Genomic DNA, 19,604 nt, shown 5'->3' with positions numbered 1-19,604 from the left:
GACCTGCATCCTGTATCCTGCTCCAGTGCTGAATCGAGAGGGATCTGCATCCTGCTCCAGTCCCGAACTGGGCAGGACCTGCATCCCAAACTGGCTTGTACCCTGAATCGGGAGGAATCTGAACCCCAAACCAGCCGTGAATCCCAGTCCAGCTGTAGCTGAACCAGCTGTGCACCCCAGTCCAGCTGTGCCCAAACCAGGAGGGACCTGTGTCCTGAGCCAGCTGTGAATCCCAGTCCAGCTGTGCCCAAATCGGGGGGGACCTGCACCCTTAACCAGCTATGGACCCCAAACCGGCTGTCCCCTGAACTGGGAGATACCTGCATCCCGAACCAACTGTGCACCCCAGTCCACCTGTGCCCAAAATAGGAGGGATCCGTACCATGAACCAGCCATACACCCCAAAATGACCACACCCCAAACCAGAGGGGTCCTGCACTCCAAACTGGCTGCACCCTGAACCAGAAGAGACATACGACCCAAACCAGCTGTTCCCCAAACTGGGAGGCACCTACACCCAAAACCAGCCACGCACCCCAAAAAGGCTGCCCAGGCTGGCCCCGCACCCTGAACTAGCCGTGCACCCCAAACTGGGAGCCACCTGCACCCTAAACCAGTCAAACACCCCCAAAAAGGCTGCACTCTGAAGTAGGAGGGATCCACACCCCAAGCCTCTTGCACCCTGATCCTGCTGCACCCCAAACCAGCAGAACCTGCGCCCCAAAACACTGGTGTGCTGGGCCTGGCTGCGTCGTGGGGCGATGGAGAACGTTCCGCCGCTGGAAGCGGAGCTGGAGCAGCAGTGGTTGCTCAACACCTCCCTCAACGAGTCCTTCTCGAACCAGTTCGTGCAGCCGCCGTGGCAGGTTGCCCTGTGGGCCGTTGCCTATGCCCTCATCGTGGTGGTGTCGGTGGTGGGGAACGTGGTGGTGATGTGGATCATCCTGGCTCACAAAAGGATGCGAACCGTCACTAACTACTTCTTGGTGAACCTGGCGTTTGCCGAAGCCTCCATGTCGGCTTTCAACACGGTGGTGAACTTCACCTACGCTGTCCACAACGAGTGGTACTATGGGCTGCTCTACTGCAAGTTTCACAACTTCTTCCCCATCGCCGCTGTCTTCGCCAGCATCTACTCCATGACAGCCATCGCCCTGGACAGGTGAGCTCTGAGCATCCAATCCCAAACCCTCCCTGGTACTTGGGGGCTGCGCTCAGCTCCATCTGCTCTCTGGTTATGGGAGAATGTTGCAATTAAAATAAAACTCATTTTGGTAAAAGCGGGGTAGAAAGAATCCCTCTCCCCTCCTTGCTTGCAGGTGGTTTGGGGAATGGTTTGTCTGCTCTGTAAAGGAGCTCAAGAAAACACTTTGTAACCCCCGTGTGCATCGGTAGTGTGTGCTGGGTGTGCGGCGTCACCATCCTCTCCCTTCCTTTCCCAACCTCCTTGTGGAAAACTTAGCACAAAATGGCATCATCTCATGCCGTAAAATACGTGCTTGCATTGGACGCACCTCCGCTGTGCTGCAGGATCGTTTCTTGTTGCTTGATCTGGGTTGGAAAGCATCTAAGGAGCCTTGGAGAGAAGGTTGGGCTTGGGGAAAACATCTCTCCTTGGCGGGTGGATGTTGTTCTGTGTCACCGTTCTCCCCCAAGCAAACCCACCTTGATTTTATCAGGCCCTTGGGAGAGCTGGGTGCCAGGAATTTCTCTTATTTAGCTGCAGCCAGCACAGCTTAGTTCCTTTTTATTGCCTGGTAGAACAAGATCCCACTTGCCTTTTGCCACGATCCAAAGTTCGGCCAGCGCTTGGTGCGATGGCACAGGGGACACTGCCCATGTCACCGCAGAGATGAGCCACAAAACATCCACGCACCCATCACCTCCACTGCGCAGCTCCCTCTTCTCTCCCCTCCAAGAAATCTTTTACTCCATGGCATTTTCACACTAGCGCCGGAGATAATCAAGGCTCTCGAGCCGCTTTGCAATTCCCCCTCGAGTAGCAGCGTTTGGAGCGCAACAGATTTTCCAGCGTAACATATTTCTCTAGCTCTGCAACACCTTTTTTTGGTCCTTTTTCCCAAGGAATAAAAGACATTTTGGCTGGGGATACACGTGCTGGGGGGGGGGAAGATTTGCATTGCCGTATGCCGGCACATTTGGAGCCGATGTCAAAGCGCCGCACAAACTGGCAGAGATATTTCCCTGTGAGAAATTATAGCGTTGTCACAACTCAGGCGCTGACAGCTCAGGAAACAGAGCCAGAAAGGGAGGATGCTCTGCCTTAAAAACAAGCTCAGGTTCTCGGTTCGCTCTGGAGCGGTTACAAGACCCTCTGCCCAAAATAAACCAGACATAGGCAACTTTTCATATCAGAGATAAGAAAAGAATTAAGGCAATAATAAATAAAAACAGGAATAGTACCAGCGTGGCTCTGTTCCTACCCCAGGAATGTCTTAAAGATGTTTGGGATCAGCCGGCAAAGCCTCTTTCAGGTTCTGATGATTTTGTTTTAGAGATGACTTTATTTTAACAGTTCGGGTTTTAGCCTTCACTCCACACCCTGGAATAACCACAAAAGCAAAGCTGGAACAGCCTGTGTAAAACAGGCAGCAAAGGGAGCCCAAGGCTGAATTTTAGGGGAGAAATTGGCATTTTCAGCTTTCTTCTTGCATCTGCAAACCCCATGACAGAGGTTTGGTTTTCCCATGGCTGCAAAACCTGTGTGTGCTCAAGAAATACCCCAAAAAAGCTGCAGCCTTGGTGTGCAAACACCTGCTGCATTTCTTAACCCCAAATTCCCAGCAAATTGGGAAATGGGGAAGGTGAAGGCAGCAAAGTCCATTCTATGCCACCTCAGGCGAGCAGCATGCAACATTATCTACAACATCCCTTGTTTTCCTGTGCCCCAGACCTGACAATAGGGACTTAAATACACAAAATGCAGGAACTTGTTCCAGGAACCTAAAAGGGAAGAATTTGTTCTGGCAAAGCAGCAAAATCCATGTGAGGACAAGCAAATACCTGAATTAGGAGCAGCAGAGCCAGGTAGGCTCAGGAAAATGAGTTATTCACAGGAAGGATGTATCTGAAATTAAACGCGACTGCAGAGCTGATTTTCATCAAAAAGCAGAAAAGCAGAATAGATTGTGCCTCGTGTTCGCAAACTGTATTAAACCATCTATCGGAGAGGTTGGATTCGGGGGCTCGGAGGAGCCTCATTCTGCAGATCACTCCCCTAAATCAATCCCGCTTTGTTCTCTACAAGCAATTTCCAGAACATCCTCGATGGAGGGTACGAAAGTGCCTTGGAAAGACCCGGCACAGCCATAAAAAGAGGCGTTGAGAGAAGTGGGGCCGTGGGTTTGATTCCCCCAGTGGCTTTTTTTGCAGGAGTCACTGTGGGTTTGTGCAAGAAGGAAAAAGCTTTTGCTTGAGCGCTCTTGCACCGGGATCTACTTTACCCTGGGCATAAGCAGTGAAGAAATAAGTTAATCCTATAAGGACTGTTATTCCAAAGCTGACAACAATAGCAGGAAATTCAGGAGTCCAGGCTGGCAGCTGGTACAGTCTGTGCAGGAAAAGCCGCGATGCTGCTGCTCAGCATCCTGCAAAAGTGGGGCCCAAATGGGTCGCTTTGGTGCTATAAAACTCACCATATCCACTGTTTTGGGGTATATGGGTGCCAGAGCATATCATATATCCCCTTCTGGCTTCAAACTCTCCTTGCGAATTAAATCACTTGATAGAGAGACAGAAAATCCTGGTTTTTTCCCAGTCTTCCAGGAAAAGTGAGAGCCCGGCAGTGCCCATGGTGAGTTTGAGCTAATTTGCAGCCACACTTAAAGAAAATGTTTTAAAAAGCCAAAATTCTGGACATCACTATGTTGCAATATCTACAACACATGGGATGGAGCATCGTTAGTTAAACTGTTGATGTTTTCTCACCCCTTGGGACCTGGATTAATTTCTGAGCATTGTCAGCAAAGATCTGATGGGGGAATGAGTTCGTGATGATGAATGATCAGGAACGCAGCCAAAGGTGAAGATCCTGGATTACTTGCAGAATCAGATCTCAAAATTCCAGTGAGCTAAGCCGAAAACACCACAGACAGAAAAAATTATGGTGAGAAGGGTGAGAGTCCTGTCACAAGACAAACTGTGCAGACTTGGGTTATTTAACACAAAGTGATTCCACTTTTTCTGCAAAGTGTCCTGCGCATTAAAACAGCTATAAAAATGACATATAGTGGCACTGACCTGCAGCTCCTACACCAATTCGCTGGGTTTACACATTAAAATACCCCCTCTCCGACCTCCACCAACGCAGGGCTGCGCAATCAAACCTTTATATCCCTTATATTCCCCTTTTTGATTTCCAAATGAGTTGGCAAATTATATGAGGTGTCTCAAGATTCATCAATTTGCCAGCAGGAGCTGCAGAAAACCCATCCAATCCGCCAACTTCCATTCACCACCGTGGCTCCGAAAATTGCGAAGCTGCAGCCGAGACCTGGTAATATCTCCCCAAGCCCATATTATTTGCAGCGGAAAAACTGGCTCAGAAAATTATTTACTGCTTGCAAGCTTGAACTCCCAGGTTGGACGAAACAGCTGAATATCAGGAATATATTCAGCAGCTCAGCGACCTCAGGCCTTCCCCAAGAGGTGATTACTGCAATAAGAAACCCTCCAGAGAGGACAAATTACAGCAGCACACAGACAGATTAATTAGTCATTTACACCCTAATATAGCACTAGGGTTGGGGTTTTTTTTTAAATCTTGACTTAACGGACTTCTGAGGTTTGCAGAGCAGGACTTTGCGCCCGGCAATGTGTAATCGTGGGGTGGAATTTGGAAGAGGAAAGAGCAAGAGGGAAGGGAAAAGAATCTGAGTTTAGAGCCAGCTTTTTGCATTCCTGAAAAATTCAGCATTGCCAAATAACAAAAAACCCTCCAAAGGTGCTGGATCCGCAGCACAGAGCTGGCTCAGAACATCCATTTCCCAGTTTGGGGGTGGCCAAGGGAACACCGTGGTGAGGCCTCGCTCATCAAGGCTGGTTTATGCCCCAGCTCCCAGCAATAGTCTCTGATCTGATGGGGATCACCCAGAATTAATCCCCTCCAATACCTACTAGATATTAACTCAGGCTGTCAAAAAATAAATTACATCTTTGCCCACACTTTTGGGGTGATTGTGGTGCTGACCTGCAGGCTGGGTGCTGGCACAAGCCATGAGAGGAGCATGAGGGCCTCTGGTGAGATATTCGCTTTATCCCGTAATTTTCTTAATTTATTCCTTCATTTCTTCTTAATTCCTTAACAGTCCAGCGGGAACCACTCATGTGCCAGGTCTCATGGGTCACCAGCCCTGTATTTAATGTTATTTTGTTTTCCAGCTACAAACCAGTGCCAGGACTAACTGGTTGATAAGGTCATATAGATGATGCCTCAAATAACACCCGCAGAGTCTTGCAGCGGCGCTGGGTTGTGCTTTGGGTTCTCCTCTCCCATCCCACCCCGGCGCTGCGGTTTTATCCCATTTCACCTGCATTTGGGCTTTTAAAACCCAGCGTGCCATGGTGTTTGCCATTCAGGGGAGTTTGCAAAGCTGTCGGCGCAACTCAGGTCGCTGTTCGGTGACGGTGACACGTCCCTTTCGATCACCATCAAGGGAAGTAGCACCCTGCTTTCAAAAAGAGAGATGCTGGTGAGAAACCTGCAGCCTTCTGCTTGACAAAGACACTTCACCAGGCGTTGAGCATCACTCGGGTCTCGCTGTACGTCCCGCAGGTTGGATGGGTGCTGGGGTTTATATCAAAGTGATAAATAGAAGGATGTTGCTGCTCGCAGCGGCTTCGTCCCCCACGTTATTTTGAGCACACGGGGCTCTCAACCATCGCTCAGATATGAGGGATTTGGGACCGGCATGATGAGGCCAAGCGTTGCTTTGCAAACCTGCTCGAGTGACGGTATTTTTGCACCCACATGGCTGCGATGTAGAAAGCAAAAAGGCAGGTTTTTCTCTGTGAAGAAGCTTTTTGGTTTTTACATAGGAAGGACCCAGAGCGGTGCTGGAGGTATCTGACCCACCTCAATCCGGCATCTGCTCCCATTTGGTTGCAAATTCCCCCAGGGCTGACTCTGCGCTCCCTGCTCAGGATGGGTAATTGTGCAAAATACCAAACGGCACCAATTCTGCAGCCTCTTTCTTACTCATCTCTTATCTATCACATCCTTATTACTTAATGAAGCAGATATGGAAACCCTGGCATGAAAAAAGCTTCATAAATTTTTGCTATTGTATTAATCTCATCTCCATGAGGGTGGAAACAATTGGGTAATGTTAGTGAGCCAGGCAGACTCCAGATCTCCAGACACAATTAATAAATGGCTCCGCTGCCTCAAATGCAATATCTATTTAATAACCGATAGGCTCGGAGCTACCCTGCTACAACATTGTACTTAAATACTATTGCATCGTCATGGTAACACCCCCCCAAACCGCAATAAAATATTAAAACAACAGCAAACGTCATCAAATGGCGCCTGGTGGAAAGTTGAGTGTTTTAGCGCCTAGATCATTAAATATGGGGGATTTAAAACATTAAACATGGTGGGAAAGGTGCAAAGAAAATGCAGCTGCAAGGACACAGGGTCTCTCCTGAGTTTGCAAACCGTAATGGTTTGTGCTTAAATGTGGCACTGCCATCGCTTTAGAGAGAAACTGCACGTAATTTTACTTCGAGGAACAGTATCATTAGGTCTGCGCAACTAAACACCTTCTGCGGGCAAATGGCCCTGTGAACAAAACCTTTCCCTAACGCAGGAAATCCGCTTGTAAATCGGCAACCCAGAGCCAATTCCCTATGAAAAATGAGGACTTGAGGCCCCGCGGTGGTTTGTCACCTGCTGCAGGATGCTCAGGCTCCTCTTCCTCACATCCCAGCAAACCCCAACAGCCTATTTTATCACAGATGGGGAAAACCACTACAAAACAAACAAACAACCTAATAGGACACAGAGAGGCACTTTGCAAGGAGAAATATGAGCTAATAAACTCATTAATAATAAACTCATTCGGTTATTTTCCCTGAGAAGCAAAGTCATGATTGACACATCGTTTTTCTTGCCTGATAAGACGTGATTGATGGAGGTTTTGCTGCTGCACCGAGCGCTGCCTTGCCTGGAGATCAAACCTACGTGGAGGGGAGAAAACAACCCAGGGGGTGCTTTTCTGCTTTGCATTCGGTTGTTCGGAATGAAGATTTTATTTTAGGGGAAACAAAACGCCACCATAGAAACACACCATGGGGAGTGGTTGGCTTAAAGATGAGCAGAATTGCAAGAAAACAAACTGGCTTTTGGGGACATGTGGTCTGGATGGAAAAAAAGACCTAAAAATTCAAAGACAGGAATATACACAAACCTATTGGGTAGAGAAACATGGGAAGTCTGATCAGTCTGCAATGAAAAGAGAATTATTTGAGAAAAATAAGGCAGCCACAACACCATATTCTCTGCTCTCCCCCCTCTCTCTGGTTTGATTTTGCATCAAACGTTCTTGCCAAGCAGAGGAAAAAAGGAAAAGAAAAAATAAAGGAAGCAGTTATTAAAATGTTACGACGATTTTCTGCTTAGCGATACAATTATTATATCATTATACAATATTTTAATTTGAAATAATGGTCTAATTATTTTCAGGATGTTTGTACATTTCCATCTATCTCCAGGTTTTCCTATGGTCTCTAATATCAGCTCAGACCCTTTTCATGACATTTTTTCTCTTCCCCATCCAAGCCCCTGTCTGGGAGAACTGTTAATATTCCCCTTTTTAACCTGACTTCTGGTTGAACTCAGAGCACCCCCAAATATTTCAGAGGTCGCTCAGGACCTACAGTTTGAAAAATGCTGCCAAAAAATAGGATTTGGGCACAGTTTTCCTTAAAGTGCCACTAGTTTGTTCCCTCCTGACCCCCTCCTTGCAACACCAGCACGGTCGGACGGATTTTCCCGTCTCTTTCCTTCCACGAAACGGAGTCGCAAACAAGTCGATGGTGGTTGGAAAGGCCTCTAGGTGACGTGCTTGGGGTTTAGTTCATCGTTACAACCATCATTTGGATGTTTTATCAACCACAATGGCTTCTATTGACGCAAAGTGCTTCACAGCGATGAGGAAATGCTTCAAAATGCAGCAGCAGAAATAAAGATGGAGATGCAAAAGCATTTCTGGTTCTTGCAACCAAGCGCTGGCTTTGCTTTCTCAGCCTCAGATGTTTCTCCAAGTGAATATTTCACCAGAAACAACCCAACTTTGGTGGAAATCCCTCACTTTCCACCCATTGAATGGTTGAGCTTGAACCATCAGGTTGAGCACCAGCAGCAAACTTGGGCACATTGCCTTTTTGCTGCTTGGGAGCAAAAACCCAGGGAAACCTGCTCGGAACCCCATAGTAAAACCCACCTGAACCTCATCCAGCTCTGCAAACAAGGGGCTGAGCCAACACCAGGCATTAGAGGATGAGGAAGAAGAAGGAGACAAGTCCTTGCAGGGTCCCATGAAGCCAATCACAAGCACAATGATGAAGAAATTAAAAATACTGATGCAGAAAGCATGAGACCTTGATGCACCCCCAGCACCGAAATCCATTGCCTTGGTTCTTTCTAACCAGCTTCAAGTACCAAATAGATTTAAGGGATAATTATCAGGTGGATTAGGGGGATTTTCAGCTGCAAAATTGAGAAGGTTTGGTGCCCAGGGGCAGAGGAAGAGATGACAGCAGTAAATCCCACGTATTATATTTATATATTAATCCCTATGTCTTTGTCCCCGCTATTGGTCACTCAAAAATGCAACACAGGCAGTATTTGCTGTCCAGGAAAAAATTAAAAGCAAAAACTGTCCATTCTCTGAAAGGACAAGGGATGAAGGGAGAAATCGAGGAGGCTGCAAAGGCCTCGGGCAACAACACACAGAGCGATGCGATGTTTCTCCTCTTCCCGAAGCTTGACGCGGAGCAGAGGGGAAATAAGATAAAACAATCGGTGACGTACTCACTTAATCCTTACAGCGCTGCTGGCTGCTGCCAGCTCTGCAAAACCAGATTTGCAGAGGGATAAATTCAATCGGCCTCATCGCCGCGGGAGCTTTCCTTGCGCATGACGAGTGATGTTCGGGGAAAAGAGCCCCGGAGCGGTGCAGATATCGGTGATATCACAGGTCACCCATCCCACGCTGGTGCAAAACTCTTCCTTTTGGTTCTCCCATAACACTGATCTACCAGAGAGAGGTGATTTTATAGAAGGTGCTGCTAAACAGGGCTGGATTTGTACAAGTCATTTTCTGCAGTTGTTGGTTGCATTAGTGAAGCTGTTTTTCAGCTATGAGAGTCTCAAGCAAGATTAAAATAAAGTAAATTCAAGTTACACGCTGCAAGAGAATTAGAGTATCAGCTGGGGAATCCTACAGAAAGGGATTATTTGATGCTGTTTGCTTGTGTGGACTAACTAGTCTATAGAGAAAAGAAGCATCAGCTCCAGATTCTTGAGAAGTTATTTCAGATAGAGCAGAGGCGTCAAACTCATTTTCACCGGGGGCCACATCAACCTCGTGGACTCGTGACATTCATACAGTCCTAAAATTACATCAGACCCATGTGGTGAAAAATCAGTTTGACACCCCTGAGATAAAATAACTCTTAATTTCAGTTACACTAATTCCCACTATGGGGGAAAAACTCCTCAGTGAATTGAAACGCTATGAAGACTTTATAAAATCGCTTCCTTCCTACCTGCTATTCTGCAGCAAAATTGCTGTCCTTTGTTCCTGTAGACACCTCAAATACCTTTAAAACCTGTTAGATAAGTATTTAAGATATAAATTGCTACATGCTACTGTATTAGCTTTGTAAAACCTTGATTCTATATCACTTTTGTTCAGGCTTCAAAGGGCTAAATAAGAATACGTGATTGGGGCCTAACATCGTTGAAGTTACTTTATTGAATACTCAAAGTTTGTGATTTCTATTAATAATCCACCTTCTTCTTGTATCTATTGTGTGCAATTAAATTAAATATTGTGTGCGATTAAATAAAAAGTAACTGGTCAGAGCACAAATCTGTATTTTCTGCTTAATCTCTTTTTGGAAGCATCTCGCTCTTTTATATTGAGATGCTGCATTAAAAGGGTGTCAAAAGTACAACCCCCGTGCGATGGAGACCTAAAAAAGGCCCAAAAGCTGCAACATCAGGACTTTCCAGCCTTAATTTCTCCTCTTCTCACCTCGCAGGTACATGGCGATCATCCACCCGTTGCAACCCCGGCTCTCGGCCACCGCCACCAAGGTTGTCATCGGTGTCATCTGGGTCCTGGCGTTCCTGCTGGCGTCCCCTCAGGGTTACTACTCGGTGACGGAGGAGCTGCCGGGCCGGCTGGTGTGTCTGGTGGAGTGGCCGGAGCACAGTGAGAACGTGTACGGAAAAACGTGAGTTCGGCTCTTTCAGCAGTGGGGACAATCACCGGATAGAAGGAAGAAATACATATATATAAAAAAAGGGAGCAGGGAAGGATGTGAACGGCTCAAAGCTCCTTGGGATGGGGAAATCCTCCTCCCCTAGTAAGGGTCAGTGTTACAGACTCAACGGTAAATAAAAATCTCCATCAGTATCATCTTGGGGCACATTAAGGTTAATTTAGGTGAGTTTAGTGCTGTTTGTGGCCCAAACGTCGCCCCACACTGTGCTCCCTACACTTCTTGGATGCTCATCTTGGAGCAAAACTCATGTAAAAACAGCTAAGATGCAATATTTTGGCCATGCGAATTGCCCCCAGGGTTTTATTTTTACACATGGGTTTTTGCAGCACCTTTCCTGCAACTCATACCTCTAACGGCTTCCAGGGACAAGAGTTATTCCTGTAAGAGGTAAATAGGGTTTTACTGGGGATATCTTGGCCAGGTAATAACAGAAAAACAAACAGTTTAGGATTTACCAAGTCCAAAAGCCCTAAAATTCACTTGACTGCTTAAAAACCAAGCTACAAAAAGAGGTTCTGTGGCATCAGCTCAGGCTGGGAGGGCTCAGCAGGAATCTCTTTCCTTCTCGTTAAGGTGCCGGCTAATTAAATCTGGCATTTCCAAAGGGTCCGGGCAACCCCGCTGGTCTGCCAGCCCAGCCATCCTCTGCTTTTTAAAGTCCATAAGTCATGCAGTGAGTTAAAGGTCATGAGTTAAAGGAAAAAAGAGGGAAAAATAAAAACGAAAAGGCATTTGTGATCTCCAGTCCTGTGGAGCAATGAATTAGCGCTGTGAAACGGTGCCGGAGCCAAAGCGGGGGACACACACGCACAAAAAGAGGTTTAAAACCAACCTGAGCTTGGCCAAAGTCTCTCTGCAAGAAAAACGAGATGAGTTTGCTGGACGGTATCATTTATCTTCTTATTTATTTGCATTGCAAAACAAAGATAGTAAGAACCAAGCTGGGGCTGGCTCAGCTGATCTCCAGAGGTGTTTTCCAACCTTAATTATTCTGGGTCACCGTGATAAACACAACCAGCATGACAAAATCCCACTGGCTTAGTGCATGCAGACGGGACAGTGATGATTTAAAGCCTGAGCATCTGCAGACAGATGAAGGCAGGAAAGCAGATATTAAACAGAAGGTTTTACGCAGCCAAACCCCAAATATTTGGCGTGGATTGAAAATAACTTGCAGCTCAGCAGCATCTCTCTAAAGCACATGAAACCCCTTGCACAGCGCAGAGCCTGAGATGTTACTTTACTGCCTCAAAATAACTTGGCAGGGACAGGTGTTTGAGCCGCTGTCAAACACCCTCCCTTGCACACGTGGCCTTGGGGTTATTTAAGAAAACTGGCCTGTTTGTAATGCCATGATGAAAAATAATAGGTTTTTTGGTTCATAGTGAAAATAGGGGATTTCTGCCAAAGTCAGGGAGTCCTTTCTCTCGGTAAATGGAATCTCTGGGAGATATCGGCCCATGGCGAGCATCTGAGCTTTGCAAAGCCAAAGAGATGGCAGCCCCAGTGTCACTGCCCATCACTCCTACAGGCTCCTCCACCCTCTACGAGACCCTAAACCCCACACTAAAGAGCTTTAAATTACAAACCCCAGGTTTCTCTACATGCTCTGATCCTGCAGTTCTCATGGATGGTTTCACACAGAGACAGGTTTTCAGTGCTCAGGGTCCAAGAAAAATGTCACGGGGCTCTTTGGAAATCCCTGTCCTTACCATGCCCAGGCGGCTCTGAAAATATGGGTCTGTGGTGGTTAAGTTATTGAACAGCCTCTCCAGGGCATCACTGCATCTCTCTCAGCTGTTTGCAGCTGGTTTAAGACCCTGCATTACATGGGAACCACAACGAAACCTTCATCAGGGAGCCACAGAGACGCCTCTTTAATTAGCAAAATAGAAAACAGCCCTACAAAATCCAGTTCAAATGCTATTAGCGCTGGGTGAAGAGGAGGCCAAATGAGATTGTGGGTCCAGAAGGAGGAGGAGATGGCGTGGCAGTGCGGGGCTGACCCTGTCGTTACGTTTTAGAGAGATTATTCAATCAAAGCACCCAGGAGGATGAGCAAATTCAAGAGCAGAGGGCGGCCAAGGGCCTGAACCGCCTTGAACAGATGCAGGACCTTGCACTCGAGCTGGGCACACACCCCAAAACCACAGGCAAAGACCCTAAAACTGTCGGGAGAGAATTAGCTCCGGATCCGGTGGCTTTACAAAGCAGCACCATGCAAGGCAGCGGCATTTCTGTTCCACTATCGCTCATCTTTCTGCAGGGGAAAGGTTTTTTTTACAAACAATGACCAGTAGGAAGGATCCTGCAAGGTCAAACAGTCCATCCCCATCCTGTTTGTTAGAAACAACATTATTTTTTCCCCTTTTAAACCAACTCCTATTTAACATAAATCATCTACTGAATGCACCGCAATCTCAGCAGCTATTACAACCTACTGACTTAATAAAACAGCCTCAAGCCTGAGCTAACAATTCCATCCAGACCCTTTCATTCCATCTTGGACTTATTTATACTTGTTATAAACAGACGCAAAGATCGTGGAAAACTGACCCAGATGCTGAATTCACTGAAAAGTTGTAATAAACCTTCACGGCAAAGGTTTAGACTGCAGTTTTTGGTTACGCCTTGTGCCACCTGAGCCCAGCTTAACTGCTGGTGGACCAGGATTTATGGAAACCGCATCCAAGACCCAGCGTTTGCCTCACAGGCAAAGCCTTTATTTCTTCAGCTTAATGCTCCCATCCTTTATATGTCAAAAACCCCACATTTTTCTCCTGCGGGGCTGCCAGACATAAGGTGTGATAAGAGGAAATATTTAGCTCCAGGATGATTTGGGGTGTAAATGGAGTAGAAGTGAGAGTAGAGCCACTTCAGGTCCTTGCCTTATGAAGGTAACAAAAATTCTTCACTGGTCTCTATCTCCCATCCCTGGAAGATGCCGGGGTGCCAAACACTGCAGCAGAGCCTTGGAAAAGACTGGGGTGAAAACGGGGAGTCCTGCCCAGCCTGAGCTCTGCAGGAATTGTGCCAAATTCACTTTGTCCTGGGAAGCACTTGGCATTCTAGCTCAAGCTTCTACCAAATCAGTAGAGGACACATTCAACAACCATCATTTTTTTCCAGGTATCACTTCTGCATGACCATCCTGATCTACTTCTTGCCGCTCCTGGTGATTGGATGTGCCTACACCGTAGTTGGCATCACCCTTTGGGCGAGCGAGATACCAGGTGACTCCTCTGACCGCTACCATGAGCAGGTCTCGGCCAAGCGGAAGGTAAGGAGTTCAGAGCATCATTCACACCCAACCCCAACTAACCACAGCCAAAAAAAACCACCTCGTTGAGGGGTAGAAACATGTCAGGACTTCTTGTGTGGTCATTGCTAATGGAGCAGAGTGTCCTCTATGAACATGCATGGTTTACACGAGGTGTTGACCAACTGTGATCGCTGCAGCCAAGGCTATCACTGACTGAGATATTAAAAAGCTGGTTTTCTTGGTTTGTGAGCAGCCAAGTCCACCCCTGCCTCATTCCTGGTTAGAACACCTATTTGTACAAGGAAGCCATCGTCTATGCATTCCCAAAATTTGATGGATGACACGTGGGCTGTATTGTTCTTCCAGCAAATGTCTGGGTAGTTGAAGTCATCTAGCAGAACTAGGTTCTAGGGACCCAAAGCTTGCTTAAGTGACTCAAATATCGCTTTGTCAGCCTTACTGCATTGGTTTGGAGATCAGTAGCAGACACCTACTGTAGAATTTCCCTTGGATCTAGACCCAGACACATTCTATAGGGCTTCCACAATCACTGTAGTTGGCTTCTATACATTCCAGATTCTCCTTAACATAAAGCACAACTCCTCCTCCTCTTCCCTGCCTGTCCTTACAAAACAGTTTATAACCATTTGCGATCCATGCGAGTTGTCCCACCATGTTTCAGTTATTCGTATGATATCATAACTTTCTGACTGTGCACAGAGCTCCAGTTCCTCCTGTTTGTGCCCCAGGCTGCGTGCACTGGTACACACACTTCGGGTGGTTGGTCTTCTGCTTTTCCTCTTGGGAGGCAGCTAAGGAACATTTGTCACCGCTCTGGTTGGCCTGGCTTATTCCCCAGTTGGTTGCAATGTCATGAGCGCTACTACTTTGATCCTTGCCCTCTGAGTCCTTCAGTTTAAAGCTCACCTCACCAAGACAGCCAGCCTGCTGCCTAAGATTCCCTTGCCTCTTCATGGTTGGAAAGGTCTCCAAGGCAGAAAGAGGTGGCCCCTTGTGAGATGTCCAACGGGTAGTTCTGCTTCCTCTCTCTTCTCCTCGCAGGTGGTGAAGATGATGATCATCGTGGTGTGCACATTCGCGCTGTGCTGGCTGCCCTACCACATCTACTTCACCCTGCAGTATTTCAACCCCGAGTGGTACCTGCAGAAGTTCATCCAGCAGGTCTACCTGGCCGTCATGTGGTTGGCCATGAGCTCCACCATGTACAACCCCATCATCTACTGCTGCCTCAATGACAGGTGGGGGGGCAGGTGACGCTCGGGAGCATCTTGGTGCAACATGGAGGGGAAGAGGGGAGAGATACAGATGGAGGAGAGTAGGGATGGAGAGTTTTTCCAGGATGATTCTGTCCCACCTTCTGCCAGGAGCTGCTTCCTGCAGATGCAGGGACAACACAATAAAATAAGTCTTTCCTAAAGCCTCTGTGGGTTTGAGGGCAGGCATCAAACAGTCCCAACTCCTCATTAGGATTTATCAGCTTTCTTTTCCTCTCCTTAGTGAAAAATACTGATTTTGTTGTTGCTTAGCAGCATCTTAGCTCTGTCTTCCCCCTTCTAGCAAGGTCCTTTTGCCACCTCCACGTCCCTCACTTCTGCCTTTCCCCTTCTCTTCCTTCCATCCCCACCCAGGTTTCGTGTGGGGTTCAAACACGCGTTTCGATGGTGCCCGTTCATCAGTGCCGGTGAGTACGAGGGCCTGGAAATGAAGTCGGCCAGATACCTGCAGACACAGAGCAGCATGTACAAGGTCAGCCGGATCGAGACCACCGTGTCCTCAGCGGTCGGCGCAGCCGAAGAAGAGCTGGAGGAGAGCAGTAAGGCCAAGCGTCTCTCTGTGGACATGACCTCCAACGGTTCCTCCCGCAGCGACTCCAAAACGGTCTCCGAAAGCTTCAGCTTCTACTCCAACACACTCACCTAAGCTCTGTCGACTGCTCACGAAGGTGCCACCATCCTCAGAAAGCTCCAGCGCTCATCCACTCAGTCTCATCACTCCAGTTTGTGATGTGCTGGCTTTTTTCCGTGCTGTTTTACCATCTCTCGCTGTGCCGCTCGCTCACCATCCTTGGGATTAGTTTCATGTGCTCCACAGTGGCTCGTGTCCCAACACAAGTGAGGTTTGGTTGGTCTCTGCCATGCTCACTGCCTGTTCAGCCCAGGATACGATGCAAAACTGGGACAGAGTTGCATTTCTCTCCTTAACTGTGAATACAACATTGGCAGGCGCTTCCCTGCTCTCTGCAAGGATCTCCCAGTCCATCCCACCTCCCAGGAAAATGAACCAGTCTTGCACTTCCCTCCTCCCACCTTTAATTCCATTTTACCTGTCGCTCTTGGTTGAACATCCAGAGGGATATCCAGTTCAAAAAAATCCAGAAAAATCGATGTTTTCAGCTTCAGGAGCTTCACCAGCCACTCAACACTTCAATTTCTGCCCAGTCCCAACTCATCCCCAGCATCCCAGCATCTCCGCACAATGGTTTTCTTGCTGCTGCTCCACAACCCAGCTCACCTAAAACCAGGATTTCTGAACTGAGCCAGACTTCGGTTGCCATTAATCAACCATCCATGGCAAAAGCGATCACTGTGATTTCCTAAACTGCCCAAGGTGATGTCTCTGCAATAGGTTTTGGAAGCCTGCGGAGGTCTGGAAAAGAGAATGACTGCACTGAAATGTTTTTCACAACCTGGAGATGTCTGGAGCTGTGCAGACAGGATTCCGTCAGAAAAAGTTCTGCTAGATTGCAAAGTTTGAAGGGAAAAAAGAATTTTGCAGACATTTTGAACTCAGAGGAAGGGTTGAAATTATTCACTTCCACTTTCTGGATTTTGTTTTAATCAGGGAAACTTTTTTCTTTTCAAACCTGCTGCCTTTTGCATAAAACATCACGTTTATTATATGTACATGGATATATCTACTATTTTTGTCCTGTTACAGTGGATAATATTCACTGGAGCTGTTCATCCCAAGGGCTTCGTTGGTCAGCAAATGTATGAACATACACTCAGAGGAGTGTAAATAAAATAAGAAGAGGGGAAACCTGGCTTGTTGGGAACAAACCTACAAGTTGGGGGGCACTTTGGGGGTGGTTTATCAATTGTTCCTTGCTGCTGGTCCCTTCTCTTCCCTTCTGGTGTAGAAATCAGACTCCTAAAATGGATTCACTGCAAGATACAAACGCTGGAGGGTTGCATGACAAGATTTACATAGAGCAAGGAAACAGCTCATTTTTTTAAAAGCAGCCAAACATCAGACCCTGCTGAGCACAAAACAGTTTCTGCAAATAAAACAGAGATGACTTTTGGAGCTTTTTGACTATTCAGCCTCCAAACTAGCTCTTGGAAGATCCAGAATACACTATTTTTTTCCTGCTTAAGCTTCCACTTCTCATCATTTTTGTTGCCTTAAGACATTTTCTCCCTTGGAAAAGGGGGAACACAACGAGCCTGCCTGGGGATTTGGGTTTGTACAAAATCACCAGCTCCAGGTGGCAATGGAAGGAATGGGCGATATCAAAGGGTTTATTTAACCCAAGGGTTGGACTAAGAAACTTGTCCCAACGACTCCGCAGGAGCTGTGCTGCCAATACACAAGAAGGTGCTACAAACCAGAGCCAAATTGATTCACTCCGAGCTGCCAAACCAAATTCAACATTAAAATGAAACTCCATGTCTCAAAATGGTCTAGAAAGCTGAATAAGGCAAGAAAAGATCTGCTCCACACACCCCACGCACAAGAGTTTGTGTCAGGTTGTGAGTCTAACAGAAGTCAGCATTAAGAAAATAAATATGTCTATGTGTGTGTATATATATATATAACCATGCTGCCTTTTTGTCCTCCGTGTTTTATGCCCTAAGGACATTGCGATTGTGAGACATGCAGAGAAAGTACAACTGTCTTCTTGCAAGCAATCATAGAATCATTTCAGTTGGAACAGACCCTCAGGATCACAGAGTCCAATGCTCAGATTGAACCATGGGATAAGCCCCAGGGCGTGCGCGGAGACCTCGATTCAAACCGACAATTTACAGCCTGAAATGTTTCTTGTGCATCTCATAGAGAGCCCTCTCCTGAAATAAAGTGAGGAAAATTCCCACCTGTTACAAATAGTAACAACCACAGCTGATGGGAACATGTCAAAGGATCATTGAACAGATGGAGACTGATGCAGAAAAACCAAAATATTCTGTGTAAACGGGCACAACACACCCAAACCTGCGTTTTCCTTCCCCTAATCCAAGTGACAAGTTATTTTATCACTGGAAGCTGGAACAGGGATGAGGCTTTTTCACATTTAAGATCTAGGCCAACCCCCAAGATGGGATGTTTGAGTCAGGTCCGTGTCCACCCACGACACGCATCGGGCAACACGAGCTGATGTCACCCCCCTAGGGACACACTGTGCATGCAAAACCCACAGAGAAGGTTTTCTTTTGAAGACTGAAAAGCCCCAAAACATGACATCCCTTACACAGCTTGGGGCTGGGACGTCTAACGAGGTGCTGAGTCCCATCTCCGCACTATTTCTAGTTCCCAGCTGTAAGACTGAGGTTTTTTCTGGTTTGTTAAGCCTGTTTGCAGACCTCTGCTTAGAAATTCAATTGCAAAGCGGGACGGTTTCTTTGTCTCTTTCCTGGCTCTCTGAAAAGCAAAAAATAGCATGTGGAGAGAATCCCTCGGCAGGTCCACACACATTCCTTCACTCAGATATTAATAACTCCCACCATCATTAAGGGAACTGCCTAAGCCTAATTACAACACACTCTAAGCCCAAATCATGAAGGGAGCTCGGAAACCCAAATCCCAGCCTGAAGCCACCTCAAAAAAAAACCCCAAAACAACAACAAAAAAACCCCAGAAGGCCAAGCAAAATTCTGCTTGCCAGAAAAACGAGGCAGCTTTGCAGATGTGGAAGTCAAAAGCAAAGCAGCCGGTACCAATTCCTACTGTCTGTAGTGCCTGGAACGGGATTGCTGACAGACACACAAAAGGCCGCCCGCCTGCTGCTTATCTTTATTGTTATTTTTATCTTGCTGCCCCAGCCAAGCGCACCAACGAGTATAGACGCAGAGTATCCGCTATTTACCGCATATTTCTGACAGGTTTTTATTTTTAGCTTTGCTGTGTCCCAGCCAGAACCGTCCTGCAGGATCACACAACCAAAGTGCCCAGCCCAAAAACTCCAAGTTAAAATAATAATTAAAAAAACCCACACAAACATCTCTCAGGCTTCAGGTATCTGTTAATAATCTACAGAACGCACCATCCTGCCTCAAAAAACCTGTCTCCAGCTGAATCATTAATCCAGCGGTTATAATGCAAAGTTTAACACACAAATAGGCTCTTTTTCCATGGCGTGTCTACCCAAAATACCATCTCTGCTGGCAACTAAACCGCACCCAGCAGTCAAACGCAGCAGTCACAGTATCTCAGAGAAGGGACGGTGAGTCCCAAGAGCAGCTGAGAGACGAATCTCGGGTGTCTCTGCCCTCAAACTTTCCATCCCAGACAAAAAGGCTCCAGATTCTGTGCAACACGATACAGTAGGGGCCATAAGTCTGGGTTTGGTATTCGGTGCGTGGGGCAGCTGGTGGGAGCTTTGTTCTTCCCATAGTAGCATGTCTGCAGAGGAAAAAAGTCCAACCCTCATCCCCCAAAATGGTCTCTCTGATTGACAGGTTTGTCTAAACGGATTTTCGGAAATAAATGTTTCTTTTGTGAGATCAGGCTGCAACTGGTTCATCACGAGAGGCGGCAACTGGTGGCTTGGTGAGGGTGGGAAAAG

At 47.0% G+C, this 19,604-nt stretch overlaps 1 protein-coding gene across 1 annotated transcript; it reads left to right on the top strand.

Moving 5' to 3' along the window:
- Nucleotides 1-761: 761 nt before the first annotated feature.
- On the top strand, nucleotides 762-15,739 carry TACR1 (tachykinin receptor 1; the record flags this gene model as incomplete). The annotated part of the gene is made up of 5 exons (XM_080360109.1): nucleotides 762-1,162; nucleotides 10,291-10,485; nucleotides 13,666-13,816; nucleotides 14,861-15,057; nucleotides 15,448-15,739. The coding sequence occupies 5 exons, from the start codon at nucleotides 762-764 to the stop codon at nucleotides 15,737-15,739; spliced, it is 1,236 nt and encodes a 411-aa protein (XP_080216235.1).
- Between the last annotated feature and the right edge of the window lie 3,865 nt (nucleotides 15,740-19,604).

This window comes from Nesoenas mayeri (assembly GCF_963082525.1).
Source record: "Nesoenas mayeri genome assembly, chromosome: 27".
NCBI lineage: Eukaryota > Metazoa > Chordata > Aves > Columbiformes > Columbidae > Nesoenas > Nesoenas mayeri.
This window is presented reverse-complemented; position numbering and strand designations above follow the sequence as displayed.